The following is a 17,930-nucleotide window of genomic DNA, read 5'->3' on the forward strand; positions in this document are numbered from 1 at the left end:
TAAACTTTATCTTTTCAAGAAACACCTACATCCTTTTCTTTCACTGACTAGAATAGTAAGCTGGTAACTCAAGGCTGGCCTGGGATGATTATGACTTTTCCTTTCTGCTAACCCTGTGTCCCACAAAGACCTGTTCTACCTTTGGGACTCCCAAGGACTTTTGAAACCATAGGTGCTGTGGGGGCTTGCTCCTTCCTTCTTGTGAGGGATTTTAAAAACCCACCAAACTGAAACCAAACCAATAATCCCCATCCCAAACAACAAAGAGGGAGAAAATATGTACAGAGGAAAAAAGGAAGATGTACCTTGTGGAACATATTTGTTGATTGGAAAGGCAGTTTTATTAAATGTTTTCAAAACATTCCTTCTTTTGTTGGAGTGGTGTAATTAAGAGTCCTCAGTCCTTTTTACCATGTTCACCAGATACTGGCTCAGTGTCAGCTGGTACACGTGCCAACTTTGTTCTTTTTGCCATATTAACATTGCTACTCTTTCATGGCAACGTGCATCCATGGTTTAGTGATGTATGCACCAAAATTGGCATGGCTTGTTTGGAATAGAATAGAGTGGAATTGGAATTAGGATAGGCTAGGACAGGACAGGACAGTATAGGATAGGATAGAGTAGAATACGATAGGATAGGATAGACTAGAATAGAATAATTTCGGTTGGGACAGACCCCTAAGATCATCGCGTCCCACTGTTAACCTGACACTATGCAATCCTCCATTGCCCGCATACACAGAATAGGAGTGACAACAGGGGTAGGCTGCAAGTTGTTCGGCAAGCGGGGAAGGAGCACAGGTTGTCGGAGTCGAATCTCCGCCTCCCTCGAGCACATCACTCCTCCCTCGCCTTCCTTCGCAGAACGGGGACCACTCCTGGGAGCCGGCATAAGTGAAAGCCAGCGCTACCCGTGCCCGTGCTCCGCCGGAGCCCCTGGCCCCGCACCCCCGGCCCCGCACACCGTACCCCCCGCACATTCCCGTCCCGCACACCCTGCACCCCTCGGTCCCGCACCCCTCGCACACTGCTGTCCCTCACACCCCGGCCCTGCATCCCCCGGTCCCGCACCCCTCGCACACTCCCGTCCCTCACACCCCGGTCCCGCACCCCTCGCACACTCCCGTCCCTCACACCCCGGTCCCGCACCCCTCGCACACTCCCGTCCCTCACACCCCGGTCCCGCACCCCTCGCACACTCCCGTCCCTCACTCCCGTCCCTCACACCTCCCGCCCCTTTCCCGTCCCCTCACACGGCGGCTCCGGGCGCGCGGGGCGGGCGGGGCGCGCGGCCCGGCGCGGGGCGCCCCCTGCGGGCGGCGCGGGCGCCGCGCGGTCACGTGGATGTGACAGCGGCAGTGCCCGGCCAGCCCCAGTCGCGGCAGCGGCACCGCAGCGCCAGCGCCGCCGCCAGCCCGAGCCGGGCGGGGACAGCGGGGCCGGGGCCGGGGCGAGGCCAGGGGGAGCCGCCGCCGCGGTGCCGGGCGGCGGCGGTGGCGGGCGGGGGGGTGGGCCGGGCGCGGCGAGGAGCCGATGCGGAGCGATCGCGGGCGGGCGGCGGGAGCGGCCATGGCGGGGCCCCGCTGAAGGAGGCGGCGAAGGAGGAGGAGGAGGAGAGGGGAGGAGAGGAGAAACCTCCGCATTCCCTCCCTCCGCGCCCCGTCCCCCCGCGCGGACCGCCCGCCCGCCCGCCTCCCCCTGCATGCCCGGCTGAGACCGCGGGGAGGACTCAGCCACCCGCCGCGGCCCCGCCGCCTTCCCGCGCCCCGCCAGCCGCGGACAAAGGGGGAGAGCGGGCAGCCAGAGGAGGGGAGAGCCCGTCCCCGCCGCACGAGCATGGCGGACCGCAGCCTGGAGAGCGTGTCCCTGCCGCTGGAGGTGCGGGCCCGGCTGGCCGAGCTGGAGCTGGAGCTCTCCGAAGGTAAAGGCGCGGCGGGCGGGCGGCGGTGGGCGCGGGCGGCGCGGCGGCGGCGCGGCACCCCCGGCCCGCTCCCCCATCGCGCACCCTCCGCCCTGCGGCCCTGCGGTGCCGGGCCCGGCCCGATGGCGCCCGGGGGGCTCCCCTGGGGGTCCCCGGCGCTGGCGGGGGACCCCGGCGCGGGGGTTTTGTTCTACCTGCGAGCCCCCCGCGCTCCGCCGCGGCGCGGGCGGGGGCGGCGGGGGGCTCTGGCGGCGGGGCTCGGCCGCGCACGCGGTGCTGCGGGAGCTGGAAAAATCCGTGGGGATGGCTTGGAGGGGCTCCTGCCCTGCCGGGGAGACGCGGCTTCACGGAAACGTGCCGTGTACCTGCGTGCCAGACCCCGCCGTGGCCGCATCGAGAGACTCCCACGGAGTCCACGCAGCGTGCGTGTGTCGGCTGCAACAAAACACCCCCGATAAGGTCGTTGTGGACAATACCGGCCAGGTCACTCGGATGAAACGATATATATATTTTTTAATTGCGGGATTTTTTGGTTTTTTTTTAATGTGTAATTGGAAGCTTGTGGTGGCTTCTTGGCGTGGTTGGTTGCGATGCTCCGCCGGTCGCTGGGCTGGGAAGGCGCGCACGCAGCCCGAGCTGTTGCCGTGGCAGAGAAGATGAGCAGGAGCCCAGCCCGCCCTCCGCTCCTCAGCCCGGCTCCCGCTCCCTTCCCTGGGTGCCAGCGCCGGGGCAGGAGTGCCTGGCAGTGTCCTCGCTGATGGGCACTGGGCGACCAGAGCCCGTGGAGACGGTATCAGGTGGAATCGGTGTCTCCCGGAGGAAGAGAGTGGGCAGTATTCATACGTACTGATGCTGGCGTTGGCTCTTTCCTGAAACGCAAATCTGCTATTAGCTGCCCCCCCGCCTTTTTTTTTTTTTTTTCTTTTTTAAAAAATGCCCCCCAAATATCAGGGTTCGTTTACCACCAAGAAGCGACAGCACTTCGTAGAAGGGACAAATGATCCAGTACGTCCCAAATTAGTTATTGGAAGTGGTCAATATATTGAGCTGTCTGTCTGTCTTCTGTCTTTTTGTAACGGTTTGTAAGGGCTCCGAGCCAGAAAGTAAAATGCGCTGGAGCCAGTTTCATCAGCAGGGAGGAGCTGATGTTGACATTGTATTTTCCTTTTAACGCTTTGAGGGTGAAGAGAATGAGCTACTGAGATTGCTTGTGACTCTCATTTCTGTGCCTCCCCCTCCCTGATGGTGCCCTGAAAACTTGCAGTAAGAGGAGTTAAATACAGTATTGCCTTTCTGTGATGCACTGCCAGTCCATTGGCCCTCCTCTGTGGTAGTGAGGGTGGGAAGAGCTGTTTGTATCATGGTACATGTAATGTTGCTTTATGCAGAAAACGCATCTTGGTGTGTGTCACATCATTGTCTACACACCAATGAGATACTAATTAAAACATCTGTTAGTAAATGCTTACAGAAAACCTGAAATCAAAGTGGCATAGACCTTCAATAAATATGCTAATGCAGTGTACCAAAGTTGTAATACAGTTTTACGGTGCAGTTTCTGTTGCTGTAAGCATAATCCAAGAAAGCTCTCAGGAAGTGGGACATCGTTTGAAATTGGGCATCTGTATCTGCACTGCTGTAACTTCCCTGCAGCTAGATCTGGAATGAGTTTAGGCCACTGACAATATATTTCTTTATGTGCCACTGGCGTTACACCCAGCAGACGGGGTGGCTTATGTGTTCTGACTGTGGCAGCCTAAATGAGGATCAGTTGGAATTGGGAGGCAGGTAGGGAAAAGGCAATATCACATTTTCAGTGTCTTCCCCCAGGCTGCTCTTGGTGTGTTCTTAGTCAACTACATGACAGTGTTCAGTGCCTGAGAAAGTGAAATAATTTACCGCTTAAAGCTCCTACCTTTAGGCATGTTGCAACTCCTGGCCTGTTCCCAAAATTAGTCCCTACAGAGAGTGGGATCAGTAATTTGTACAGTTTTATTGTGCTGTAGAAGTCTGCTCATACTCTGGCCATCCTGCTCCTGAGTTAAATGGTTTTCAAGGCAACTCTGTGTTTCTTTACACCCTGAACGTGCTGTACCTTATGCTTGTGCTTCACTTGGCTGTAATGAACCAGTCCACTGCCTTCATTCACAGAGATACACTTAAGCAAGTGCAGAAAAGTTCATGTGATTGAGGTTTTAACATGTGTTCTGCTCGTGATGTGTTAGGGTATCTCTGCTGCCTTTGTGAAGCAGGAGACTTTTGGAGGCAGTTGGCAACTGCACACTTTAATGTCTTTGGGTCTCTTTGATAACATTTGGAGCAGAGTGACTGCTGTACTTTATGCCCCTTTTTGAAGTGCTTTCCCAAGTCAGGCTTCCTAGGAAGATGTTTTTTCAAGTGCTGCATTTCTGAAACATTGTATTTGTTGTATTGTTTAAGTGTGAGTTTTTTATTTCTGGGTGCCCTGGGTCTTAGAGCTGCTCCCTGTACCCAAAACACGTTGTTCTCTGTGCCAAAACCTGCTATGGACAGTGCAGTTTTAGGAACAGTTTCTGCTAGAGAGCTGCTGCTTTGTGGGAAGGAGAGGAGCACCAGCAGGATTACTGCGTGGTTATTCCTCGGCTGTGAGCTAAAGCTGTCTCCTTCCCAGCTCTAGGAAGTGTGATAGCGTGGGTCCTACCCACGCAGTGCATCTCAAAACTGAACATAAAATAGCTGGTGTCCCTGTGCCCAGACCTGGTTACTGTGCCACTAGCACAGCGGGCACTGTGCAGGTGTTGGCATCACATTCCTCACTGGAAGTCGTCATTACACATTTCAATTTGGCCATGGTACTTTCCCCACCCTGTGTAACAAATCCCGAGTTCCTTGTTCAGCAGTGCACTCGGCATAGCCTCACTGGCAGCAGAGATGTGGCAGGAGAGCCTCAGGAAGTGTCTGCTGGGCAGATAGCACGTGCTTCGTACACCATGGAGCAGAGTGCCTTTTTTTTCTTTTCTTCTTTTTTAGCAGCTGTGCACTGCTTGTTTGTTGAAAGGGAGGAGGAAGGTCGGAAGGCATTTGATGGTGTTCTGCGAAGTTTGTCTCTGTGACAATCCCAGCCTGTTGGTTACTGTGGGCAAGCCACATGCCTTCCACCTCCCCTTTGCTGTGGTCTGAATGGGCTTTTTTTGGTTTAAACATAGCTATTTAAAAGGTACTATGGATGCAAATGAGAATAACCATCTTAGATTTTGTTAGTTTCGTTAGCATGACTTAGGAGGTGAAGAGCAGCCAGACTCAGAAATGCTCGGCAGGTTCCTCTGTGTCTGTGTGCAGGTTGCCTGCCTCACAGGAGCGAGTGCCAGAGGTAGCCTGGCACTCTGAAGAGTGTTGAGAATGATGTCCAAGTGATGTGGTGGCATGTAGTGTTATATTCAGCCTAAGGCATCAGCAGCACGCTTCTTGTTGGTGCTTTCACTTCATTTTGGGAAGGGGATATTGCTTCTGTGTTTCTCAGGACACAGCGGCTCAACAGCACTTTAAATTTTTAAAATATTGGAAGTTATGGAATCATCCTTGATTCCAGATATTCTGGAGACATTTGTTACGAAGTGTTTGAGTGAACATGCTTGATGCTGGTATGTTAAGAACATCTTCTTTGACACTCTGATAGTTTCCCTGAGCTACTAAAGCTTACATTGCTCAGAAGTAGCCCTTCTAGGCTGATGCAATCAACATGTCACTCTGCAGTAGCTGTTCTTCAGGGCTGCTTAGGATTTTATGAGGTTTTAGTTTTCTAACGATGTATAAAATTGTCCTGGGTGGAAATAGATGAATCATCCTGTTTTTTAGAATAGCTTGGGGGTTGTTAACTGAAGAACTGATTAAATAAAACCAGGAGTCCTGAAATGTGCTGTCTTATTAAAAAAAAAAAGGGCATTCTACAACCCCTTCATTCTTAAAAACACTTAAGAATTAAAAATGCCCCCTCCCCCTTTTCTCATTTTGCCCTCAGTTTAAGGGTATACAAGGTTAAATTGCCTTTCCAGTTATTTAGTGAACAAAAATTAATTGGGCAAAGATGCTCTATATTTCTTCCAGTATATTATCCAACTGTCAGAAACACTTAAAGAACCAGAGGACACCACATGGAAAATGTGAAAACCATACTGTTCAGAAACTATTCTCCCTATAGTCCACACTATCCTTCCAGTCCTCTTCCATTTTAAACATGTGAGGCATAGCAGGTTTCTTTTTTTGAAAGCCTCAACTTTTCTCCTAAGAGCACTTTCAAAAAAAATCTCAGCAGATCTTTAATAAGTGATTACTTATTCCCAAAGGCACTGGACATGCAGTCACCTAATTAATTTGGTCCTCTGCTTTCATTGTATTGACTGGCTCAATTATATTTGGTAATATTGCTTGGGTTGATTGAGTCACTTTCTGGCCAGGTTTATTATTTTATTAGGTATGAGTTATATCTTTTGTTGTCTGCCTGTAGTTGCTGGGTTGTGATCAGAGATGTGTAGTTAATTCCTCTTGTTATTATTTTTCCCTAACATTTGCCAGCTGACTTCACTCGCAGAGAGGTTTTAAAGTGTGAAAATTTTAATAAGTAGCACACCTCTGTGATTTGGGACACAGAGTCATCCTTTTAATTCACTCCTTGAGAGATAGTGCTCTGCTTAGAAAGTGAGTATCACCTGTGCAATGACAGAGTGTTAATACTTCCTGAGTTTAGGTGAGAAATGAACTAAGAAATTCAACACTCACATTTGCTTCTTGTTGTTTTTTTAGCTGTTAGGATGTGGTTTGCTCATGTTTTCACTTATTTTTTTTCTGGCGGAGAGAGGACTAATTTACTCAAAATACATAAAGCTGAAATTTTCATGTAAGTTACATGGGAGATTAGGGCTTTAAGAAAATATACTGGGTATCATGGAAATTTTGATAAAATCAAGAGCACCGTCAACAGAAACCTTTCTTTGTAAGATGAAGCTCCTCTCATCAGCTATTTTGTTTCTCTGATGGTGCTCAAGATGGAGAGGGACAATATCTTGATTATTTTAAAAAAAGGTTCAATTCATTCATGAGTTAACCATTTGTGTTTTAAGGCACTGAAATTTGAAGGCTTTCTTTTTTTTTTTTTAATCTATTTGCCTTCTTCACTGTGCTATTTGGACTTAAGGGCTTGTAATGGGTGTCAAAAGAATTCTCTGCCTCTCCTTCAGTAGAAGTACATGGTAATGCCTTGTAAAACAGACTATGCAAATCTCCAGGATGTTCCCAGAACAGCTGTCCTGAAGGCATGCTGTAAATATACCTTTATTGCCAGCTGATGTTGAGCAGCATTCATGCCCAAGGGTTACACTTAATAGATCATTCAGATGATCTTTACTGTATTACACAACTGACATACTCGAAACACTTCTCCCAAGGATGTGTGAAAGTTGCCGAGGGGGTGTCAGTTTTATAGGCAAAGCAGGGAGTAAACAGTGTATTTCTAAGGAGAACACACGCTGCAAGGAGCTGCCCTTTGCAGCTTCAGGGCACGTCTGCGTGGCTGTGCTGCTCAGAGCAGGGAGCAGGAGCCAGCAGTGCTTCCCCTTGCCAAACCTGTGAGCACCTATGGCTGTGAGTCGAGGCGCTGCCTTTCCCTGGAAGGGACCTGCCTTGGATAATCCATCAGAAGGGAATGCAGTCATTCTGATTCCAGCAACCCAAATATCCTCTGTATTGGAGGAACTCGGGTTTAGCACACCTCTTTCCTATGTGGTTAATTTTTCTCGAGGGAAAGTGTTTTCATGCTGTCTAAAAGCAGAGATAATAAACTGATTTTTGATGCAGGATTTGGATTGGGAACAGCAAAAAGATCACTGTTTCTCTGAAGGGATATCAGCAGATTCCTTTAGGTCTTCCTAGCTCAGAATGGATGTTTGTGGTATGGTATGTAGGATCTTAAATGTACCATAGCGCTCCTATACTTAAAAATGCATTGACTGCATTTTAATTTTTTAAGAGGCTATTTGTATAACACGTCAAGCAGGACATATAATTTTTTAAAAATAACTGCTTTAATTCCCCAGCAACTGTCAGACAAGATGAGTCACTGCAGTATAAGAATTCACCACAGCGCATCACAGATTTGACACAAACTCTTAATCCATGTAAAATTATGCATGAATATTCCCCTATCTTCCCAGTGGGTGAGCTTCATTTTTGCCAAACTCATGATGATCCCATTATGCCTTCTTTCCTCCCCCGCCTCCTTTTTTTCCCCTTTTCTTCTTGAGCACCTCCTTGCAGTCAGTAGCCCCAGTGCAGGGTCTGGATGCAGCAGTCTTTTCCTGGCTTGTGAAGAGCCTTTCCTGATTGTTAACCACAGCTCCTGTTCCCTCCTTGACTGGTGGTGCGGGGGCATTTCCAAAACATGATTGCTCTCTGCAGAATTCTGGGCTTTCCTTGTATTACTAGGGTAAGCATACACTAAAAGATGGGAACTGGTTTTAGTTAACTCCACTTGGTGCAGCACATTGGGGAATTGCTCATTTTAGACAGGTGTAAATTTTTTCCCCCCTCTCAGGTAGTCTTAGCTAGGGCATCTAATTGCTAGCCAGTATTACTTATTACTAGATTTTAAACTAGTATACTAGGGTTTTATTTATTACTAGGAAGTTCAAAACTTTAAACCAGTGTAAAATATATTGGGGACACCATCATGTTCTGTAATAAAACAGCAAATATAGGAGTAGAAATTCTTAAAGCAATACAGCTTGAGACAGATGCTGGGAAGACTGTGGCCATGGCTTTAGCTGGAGCCTCTTGCCACTGGAGAGGAGGTTTCTGCCTTAAAGCCATCTGAAATCCTAGCAGGGCACTCTGTGTTGCTCTCAGGGGATGGAGGGAGGCATGCCAGAGTGCTCCTTGCAGTCCCTTTTTGGAGAGCAGAGTCATTTGCTGGTTCCTGGTGGTTTGGGAGGCACAGTGTATTTGACACATAACCTGCAGTGCTTAGAGCAGCATCAGGTGCCAGGATGTGGATAAATGCCACGTTATTTTACAACAAAAGTTAATGTTGAAAAGTATATGATCTCTTTTCAGTGATGTCTTTTTAAGACTACTGTGTTAAGTGGTTGGATAACTAGAGAAAGGACTCCTATGACAGATCTTGATAACTTGGAAGAGAAGGTGTTTCCTCTGACTTTTGAAGGGGCTGTTTGCTTTCCCATGACTGAACCATACATATGTTATCATTTAGGATGAGTGGGGAGGTTTTTGCTTTTATGTGTATGGCTGGGTCTGCAGAGTGATGGCAGTGGAGGGGACAGAGAGATTCTTCAAGTGTTGTCTGTGTATGTAATAGAAATGGGTTTTAGGACTTCTTTGGTCCTATATCTCTCTGGATCCAAAGTCCATATCTGCAAACTGTGACATCTGCAGTTTCTTCATTCAAATCTTGACTTGATCTGTATTTAATATTAAAATATAAAAAAAAAAAGATTTGTAAGTCTGGTGTGGTAAGAGCTGCTCAGAAGCCAGGAAAATGTTTCTTAATGAACTCTGTGACAAATACTGAAGTGTAAGTAATGGGGCCTGGTTTTTCACTGGTAGGCTGGTGGTTGAAAGTTTGCCTAGACCAGAACCAGAAGTTCAGAGACTTTTGGTTGGCTTAGAGACCCAAACAAAGTGTTCTGACACTCTTTTTCCTGCTGTGTGGATGTCCATGTGTCCATAAACAGCCTGGCAAAATAGAGAGACCCTAGCAACAGTGAAAGCAGCCCTGGACTATTCCATCTGTGTGGACCCTCCAGGAAGAGTGATGTGGTATTAGCAGGATGGCTATAGGGGTGTTGCATCTATTACTGCCATTTAGTGAGAAAATAGACCAAACTGGTCTTTGGACTTTTCATATCACATTAAAGAACAGTTCAGAAATTGTACTGAAAATTTATTTCTGGTAATAGCAAATAATAAAACTTCACCTTTTTTCTTTTGAGGGGATATCCTTAGTTATATTAGCTCATAGTTTTCATTGTTATAATTGTGAGGAGAATGAGCAAAATTTATTTTATTTATTTATGCCTCTTATCCTTATTGAAAGAAATATTTCAGCAATCAAGTATTTTTGATGAACATGTGAACAAATAAAATTATGACATTGTGGTGGCATGCAAGCAGTTCAAATTTAGTGAAGAATCTTGAAATAAAAGTTGTTTGAAATGCTAGACATCTTTGGCAGATGCCTAAGGATGAACAAACAACAGTTACCTAGTGAAACAAGCAAAATGTAGAAATATCCCTGCTCTTTCCTGAATGATGATAATGGCAAACCCCTTTGCTGAATTTGCTGGAAGAGCTCAGTTTCATTTGTCAGATTTTTTCGTCTGAAAAAAATAATGAATACTTTCTTCAGTAGATGCTGTAATTTTTCTGAGTGTTGTGATGTGAGGAGTTAACATTTTTTAAGAATAAATACTGTTGGACAGTGGAGTGATGTTTATTTCTGAGAGGGAAAATAACAGGCAGTACTTTTAATTTGCTGTACTTCAAATTGGCTCCAAGTTGTAATAGAAAAGGTTGATTTGTTATGTTGAGCAGCAGCAATGGGACTATCAGCAGTTAAATGTAATAGTACTTTTTTTTTTTTGTGATGATGAAAAAAGGTCTTGCATTTTATGTTTATAAATTTTATGCTGTTAGGGTTTGGCACATTCCAGTCAAAGGTTCTATCCATGTCTCTTGCAAATGCTGACTTTAGTAATTTGTGTATCTATACCACAGATTTGGGAGAATTGGACAAACAGCTCAGGAGAGATCTGAAAGAGTGACCAAGAATAGAGGCATGGACATTGGAGATTAAAGCAGTCTTAATAAACATCGTTTACCAGGAGAAAGATAGGGGTTTATTTTGATTATTTGAGAAGTCTTATGTTGGGGATGGAGGAATGTTTTCTCGTACTGCAGAGCATTAGCAGTCCAAAACATGAGGAGATTGAACTCCTAGGAATGGAAATTAGGGTAATGGAGTTTGAAGATAAGACAGAAAATATTAATAATGCTAGATAAACACTGAAACACTTGCATAGCAGAGAAGACTCAACAACTTTCTAAAAAAATCTACCCACAAGTAGAACTGATGGACGGCTCCTTTCTAAGACATAATAAATGTAAGAAGTTTGTGTGTGTACAAAGGTATGTAAACCACTGAAGCCACCCTTGACCAGAAATATACTGGTTGACGTACTTTTTTAAATGTCTAGTCCAATATTATGATATATATATTCCTGGTAACTCCAAAAGACACTGCAACACCTTAGAATTTTAGGTTTAGTATGTTTTCAGTATTTTACTAGAGATGACTTGACATTTACTTGCAGTAGTAATTTGTTTTAAGTCAATATTGAACACTGTAAGGATGTGCATACATTACAGTTTGAGAGGGTATCAAAGGCAGCCTCTCTGATAATACTTGCTTAAATACTGGCTACTCATATATTTGCCTGTAGCTCAGAAGACTTCTGTATAAGCAAGAAGTGGCAAAAAATAACATTTTTAAAAGCTTCTTTAAAGTTTATTGTACTGCACCTAATTATTGGTTTTTACATATTGTCCATTGTAATAATTTGGATAAAAAATAAGAAAGTACTCACTTCTTCTGAAGATTAATCCTTCCTGCATCCAATGCCTAAGGTAGCTCTTTGCTGTGATGCCTTTGCTTCTGTCCCAGGGGCTGACTGAGGTAACTTGTATTTGCTCTTCATTGCAGTGGTAGGTGAAGGATGTGGGAGCAGCAAAAGTGACTCCTTGCCTTTGTGCTGCCATCTGAACATCAATGAAAACTGTTTTTGTTTATTGGGAGTTTCACAAAGCTGGTGTCTTTGACCTCCAGCAGTCGCTTCTGGAGCAAGGGGAAACAGAGAGCATATTCCTTTGTTTGCAATGGTAGAAGATATTTGTTGTTGCTTCACTCAGACACTGCTTTTCTTCCTGAGCACAATAATGCTGTGGCTGGTATTGTCTGCTGGTGGTCATTCTGAGGAAGATGAGGGCTCCTGGCAGGTCTGATATTTCTTCCTTGGCTTTGAAGGTCAGCCTCCTGTCTGTTTTTTGTTCTACCAAAGATGCTGTGTGGCTGAGCGAGGTGGTTGGAGGCACCTTGAGAAAAGCGAGGAAGCTGTGTGTGTGGGATGCATTGAGCCAGAAATAGCCACAGCCATGTTAAATTTCATCTTTGACTGCTGAGCCTTTCAGAGACATTTGGTAACTTGTGGTAACCTAGTCCATAAGAGTTTTCTATCCATAGGATACCTTTCAAACAAGTGTAGGAAGCCTGGACCCTTTCTCATCAGTGCCAGTTTCTCTCTCCTGAGAGGAATCCCAGCTGGTTTGTGTACCAACTCTTTGTACTATTGAAGAAATACTCTGGGCTCTTTTCTGTCCTGAGGATGATGCAAAAACCCCAGCATCTCTGAAACATAAATCCTCTTGCTGTGTGATGCTGTTTGTCATTCCTAGGTGATGGTCTGGCTTTGGCTGGCCTGCAAAGTGCTTTTCTGTGTATTTTGGTAAGGTAATATCTCCTGCAATGTTGTGACTATTGTACATCATTCAAAACGTGAAATTGCACATGTACATTTCTTCAAATACACATTGGCTCTTAAGTACTGTAATTGGTTAGTTCTGGTGAATAACAAATACAGTTTCAGATTTGACTTTCTTTGTGAACCATTCTGGTGCAGGATATATATTAGAAATATCACCAGGCCTCATCTGCCGGCTTGATCCTTTGTGCCTTCTTCAGACCAAAGCAAATCGAGTATTAGGGCTAGATTAGACTGAAATTAGGAAGAAGAAGCCAACTCTTCTTTAAAGTGAGCTGTTTAACCATGAACAGCTTTGGTTCTGAATTTTACAGTTTTTTTTACTCTGTCATAAATCTGCTCTAACTCAGATGCCCAAAGAAGTCTCCCCTGATGTTTTCCTAGAGTAAAAGGTTCTTTTGCTAATGGGGATCTTGTAAAAAGTGATAGCTGGAAAATGGTAGCCAGTAGATGCTACCTAAATGTCTTACTTAAGTATTAGGGAAACATTGTGTGTCCTTCTTCTTCAAAAATTGCTCACGTAGTTGTGTTAGAGTTAAGAGAGGATAAAGCATCTAAGTGGCCACATCCTTCTGAAATACTGTGGCACCTGTTATTCACCAAGCTCCTTTTGAGAATATTGTATGACTTGTTATGGGCTGGGTTACCCCCTTCACTGGTGTCTGCATTCCACCCCTGAGCCCAGCACGGACAATAAAGCAGCCACACCTCACAGAGTTGGGCTCCTAGGAGGGTACTATAAGAATTACAATAAAATTACAATAGGAATATCAGTTGAAAGGTGATTGAAGTCTCCCCAAAATAGCAATATGGAAAGACTTTCGCTGTAAAAGCTGAAGCTTCAGTTCCAGGGGCTCAGATACAGAGGGAGTATAAGTTTTTCCAAAATAAATTCTTGTATTTATTTTTTTCACTCAGAATGAAGTCCAGCTCACCTAAAAATAAATGGCAAAAGCTATGCTGGCATCAGGACTGCACAAATGGGTGTATTTCCCTTAAAGCTAGGTCTGTGAATAGTCAGAAGCAGTCTGTGATATTTAAGGATCTGTGCTAGGGTGTATGGCAGAAAGAAACAGATACTTTTTCTTCACTTTGTGTGTAGTCGTTGGTGGTACTAAGAGAACATTTTGCATTTGAGACAGAGCATTTACTTATATGGAACAGCAGGCCATGATGTACTCCCAGTGGAAAGATGGGACCTCATTCAGGACTGGGAAACCAGTCCATAATTAGAGAAGTTGTTACCCATTTGCTGGAAGGAACTCATTACCACAAAAGCTCTGTAGCATTTCTGGTCCTTTAAGGATTGATATCACCTATTTCTGTGTGACAGAAAGGCAGCATATGTACCTTTTACTGTCATTTTTAGCTTCTTCTCACCTCTCTGTTTTCCCCCATTGTTTAATTTCTGACTTTCTTCTCTGTAAAGCCATCTGGCCATGGTGTGGCCTGTCAGGGTCATTGCACCATCCTGCCCCACCTTCCTTGGTCATCTCTCTTTCCACCACTACTTAAACAATAGACTTAGTGCAGGATCATCATACAGGCAATTCATGTGATGCTACCTTCTGCAATTGCTTCTTTTTTCACATGTGAAGGATTGCTCTTGAAGCATGGCTGGGCCAACATGTTGCAAATTGAAATCTTTTATTCTTAAGTTGGTTTCAAACAAGTTTTTGTAAGGGAGTAACAAATTTGTTAACTGCTGAAACTTACAGTCTGTAGAGACACTAGCTGAGTTATGTATTCTGTTAGTCATGCTTGATGTTTGGTTTTTTGATTATTGTTGTTTAGTTCTACTTTGTCATGTTTGGTTAGAGCTAGATTAGGATGTCCTCCATGCATGTGTGTGAGGCATTTATGAAAAATGTGCATGATAAATTTCTGGAAATCTGATCTGGAACGAAGTCATGACATCTATTTTCCATCTAAAAATGCATTTCTCTTAATTATAGCCCCATTCAGTGTGGGTGGTGTTTTTTTTTTTCTCTCAGTTCACGTGAAACCCACTAAACAAAAATACAGCTCATAGAGCCTAAAATTATAAAGGAACTACTTGCAAAGAACTGGCAATGCTGTCTACATGATGAAAGTAATTTAAATTGTTCAGGTATAGAGCATGGATTAGAAACTGTATCTTCAAATCATCTTTGCATATTTATGAGTGCACCTGTTATATAAGCAGTGGAAAGTGTTGAGATTCCTCCAGCCCTCTGCCACCGTGTGCAAGGTGAAGAAAAACCAAGATCATTTGTCAGTTTAAGTCTTTCAAATCCAAAGTGGAGCCTTATCTGCCTAATAGCCTAATACCAGGGGAAGATACTGTTTGTGTTCAGCAGGGCTGCATTCATGTGACTGTCAGGGGCTGAATTACTGCTCCCAGTGCTATAAAAAGATTCCTGCTCCCACCCTGCCCCTCCCTGGCACTGTCATTTAGCACAATGTGCAGCATGGCTGTAAAACATCCCTGACATACTGAAGCGTGTCTCCTTTCGCACTTGTGTGTGGAAAAGAAGGAGAAAAATAAAAGCCCTTCTTCTTGGCTGCTGTTAACTTGCTAGCTGTGGAGGGTTCAGTGCCAGCTGGGGCAGGGTCATGTTACTTGCACCTATTTTCCAGCACCAGGCCTATACTGAGGAGAAGAGCTGGATTGTGTGGTTGCTGTATTCTGCATCTCTGCTCAGTGCTAGTGCCACGCCCAGCTTAGCCTCTGGTGCTAACATGAGAACCCACAAAATACAGCTTCCTGGGGAGCCAAACTGGGAGCAGGACTGAGGGTTATACACAATGTGGAGCTGGATTTTAAAAGTCCTTTTCACTGTCACTGCTGCCTTGTTGCTGTTTGCAGGTGGGTTATGGTTCCACTGGTGTCTGGGTTCACAAACAAAAAAACAAGAAGGAAAAAGAAACAAGAAAAGGAAGAAAATATCTTGGAGTTTATTTTTTTTTTCGTTCCCCTGAGTAAGTTTCTTTTTACAGCACTTAAAGTTGGATCAATTCAACAGTCTGCCATAAAGTGCAACTTCAGGAATAACTGCATCCTGCTGAGAACAGGGCTCTGAACAGTATGCATGGAGAAAAAGAGGGATGCATTGGGAAAGGATATATGTATAGAAACACCTAAATCCAGTTTTTCTGCTGAATAAAATAATTTATATAACTACACTGAACATAAGGAAAACATTTTGTTACTGTGAGGCACTATTACAGCTTGCACAGGGTGGTTGTGGACTCCCTGTCCTTTGAGATGCTCAGAAGGCTCTGTGTGGTTCTGGGTAACCTGTTCTTGGTGGCCCTGCTTGAGAGGGAGAGCTGGACAAGGTGACCTCTAGAGGCTCCTTCCATCCTCAGCTATTCTGTGATACCCCCCTAAATTTCCACCCTTTCTCTGGTGAGTAATTTTTGTGCTTCCCAGCACGTTTCTCATGGATCACACACTGTAGGTGGTTCTTGGAATGGCAAACTTGGCCTCTCCTGCAGTGAGTTCATTCCTGAGATCTGCTGTAACACCAAGATTTAAAATGTTGGATGTAATTATGCCTTGTGCACTTTAGTGATAGTCAGCAAAAATATGCCACATGGGAGGTGAAGCAGAGTGAATTAAACAGGTATTTGGTTCTGAAATTGTTTCCCTTAAAATAATGTTACTGGTTTTTGAATGCAAAACTTGATAATGGCAGTAAATCTACATCTTATGTAAATGAACTAGAATCCAAGCATGGGTAAGGGTGCTTGTGATGATTTTAATACTGTCATTATGATCATCACTCAGGTATATGACTGTCAATTAAACAGTTCCTGTTTTTCTTCTGTATGATGGAAGTATATGCTTGTTTATATCTGTGGAAAAGTATTTCCTTTGGTTCTGTCAGGAGCAGGGAAATGAACAGAACTGAATGGCTTTGAAAATCATTTTGTTCAATTACTTATTAACACTAATTTTAGATATGAAAATACCTTGAATATTGATGAGATCTTTTATTATTTTTATTGAAATCTGTTTTGAGAGTGATATGCAGCTGTAATCATGCAGTTAAATAGTGCATATTTTTTCAAAGTTTCACATCAGTAATGCAATAATGAGTCCCCCTGACAGAGCCAAAAATCAGTCACCAATACTTTGGCACTGTAGAACAACCCACAGTAAGCCTTCTTATGAAAGTGACTCTGTGGCTGTGGTCCCCAGATGAATCTTTGGCCTCACACTATTAATACTTTCTCAACCACCAGGCTTTCTTTTCCTCTCTATAAAAAGCGAAACTGGACTGTATTTTTTGGGGTATGAACACAGCTTTCAAATATGGAAGAACTCCCATAGCCACACCGTCTCCTGGCTGTTCAGTGAGCAGCTGGACATAGCTTTTGTGAGAGAAAGTTATGTAGAGTATGGTCCCAGCTCAGCAAGGCATTTTAGGCATGTGCTTCAGTCTCATTGATACTGCCAGTTTAACTTAAACCAAATTGTCACACATGGAGTGAGCATATTTGTCTCCTGCATTGAAAAAAAATTGTTGGCATCTTCATTGCTTGCTTAAAAATGAGAGTCAGTGTTCAATCAAAGGAACAACAGCCTTTCTTTTGGATTACTGAGTAAATGGAAAGGGATCTTCAAGCATTTTTTGTTTAAATGATGCTTCACTGTATGTTGAGGGTCAGGTCATTAGATGAAGAACAGAACTGACCATACCTGTGTCTCATCCTCTGTTCTTCCTCAGTGCTTTATTGCATGTGCAACAAGAAGAGAGTAACTCCATGAGAGTGCTGTCAGCTGAAGAATTCCATCATACAATACATGTTGTGGTGAAGGATACATTCAGGAGCTTGTCATGTAGAAGACGTGTCATGGACAGGGGCTCCTGTCTGCAGCCAAATGTGTGCAGTCACCCTAAAATCCCAAGGCAGCTCCTTGCTTTCAAGACAGTGAGGAAATGAGGGAATACAATGTCTTCCTCATGAAAACAAGTTGATCTAAGCAGCCATCTTTTGGAGAATGTTTTGAAGCTGTTTCTCTTTACCTTTTGCTGCAAGGCAAGAATCACGAGGAAGCAAGGGAGAATTGCTCCAGCCTTGCACTTTCTGCTTTTTCTAGTATTGCCTGAAAAAAAATGGTTCCTAGACCAATTAGTGTAATCAGCAGCCTATCTCCTGCTTTCCAGGGCTGGGTTTGCAGCTCAGGGATATGAAAAATCTGGATCCAACAGACTGCATTCAAGCCATTCTCTTATGGGAAAAAGAGGCAGTTGAGGGATGGATGAGAAGATATATTTGATTTCTTCATAGGATTTTCAAAATATCAAAAAAATAAAGGGAAAGGCCAAGTGATTGGTGTCTCTGTCCTTTGACATTGTATGTCAAGGGCATAAATTGCTTCTGTTTTAGGAATTTGAGAGTGTATTGCTGTTTTCAGCACATGAGATAAGAGA

The 17,930-nt window shown here is 44.4% G+C and overlaps 1 protein-coding gene across 5 annotated transcripts in view; it reads left to right on the plus strand.

Annotated features, from left to right (window-relative positions):
• Positions 1-1,521: 1,521 nt before the first annotated feature.
• DIP2C (disco interacting protein 2 homolog C) overlaps positions 1,522-17,930 on the plus strand; it is a 308,853-nt gene continuing 292,444 nt past the window's right edge. For all 5 annotated transcript variants that reach the window (XM_063415559.1, XM_063415579.1, XM_063415569.1 and 2 more), the window contains exon 1: positions 1,522-1,924. In XM_063415559.1, coding sequence (XP_063271629.1) covers positions 1,840-1,924 — 85 coding nt within the window. In that variant the 5' untranslated portion in view covers positions 1,522-1,839. The remainder of the gene's footprint in view (positions 1,925-17,930) is intronic.

Source organism: Prinia subflava, chromosome 1 (genome assembly GCF_021018805.1).
Source record: "Prinia subflava isolate CZ2003 ecotype Zambia chromosome 1, Cam_Psub_1.2, whole genome shotgun sequence".
Taxonomy (NCBI): domain Eukaryota; kingdom Metazoa; phylum Chordata; class Aves; order Passeriformes; family Cisticolidae; genus Prinia; species Prinia subflava.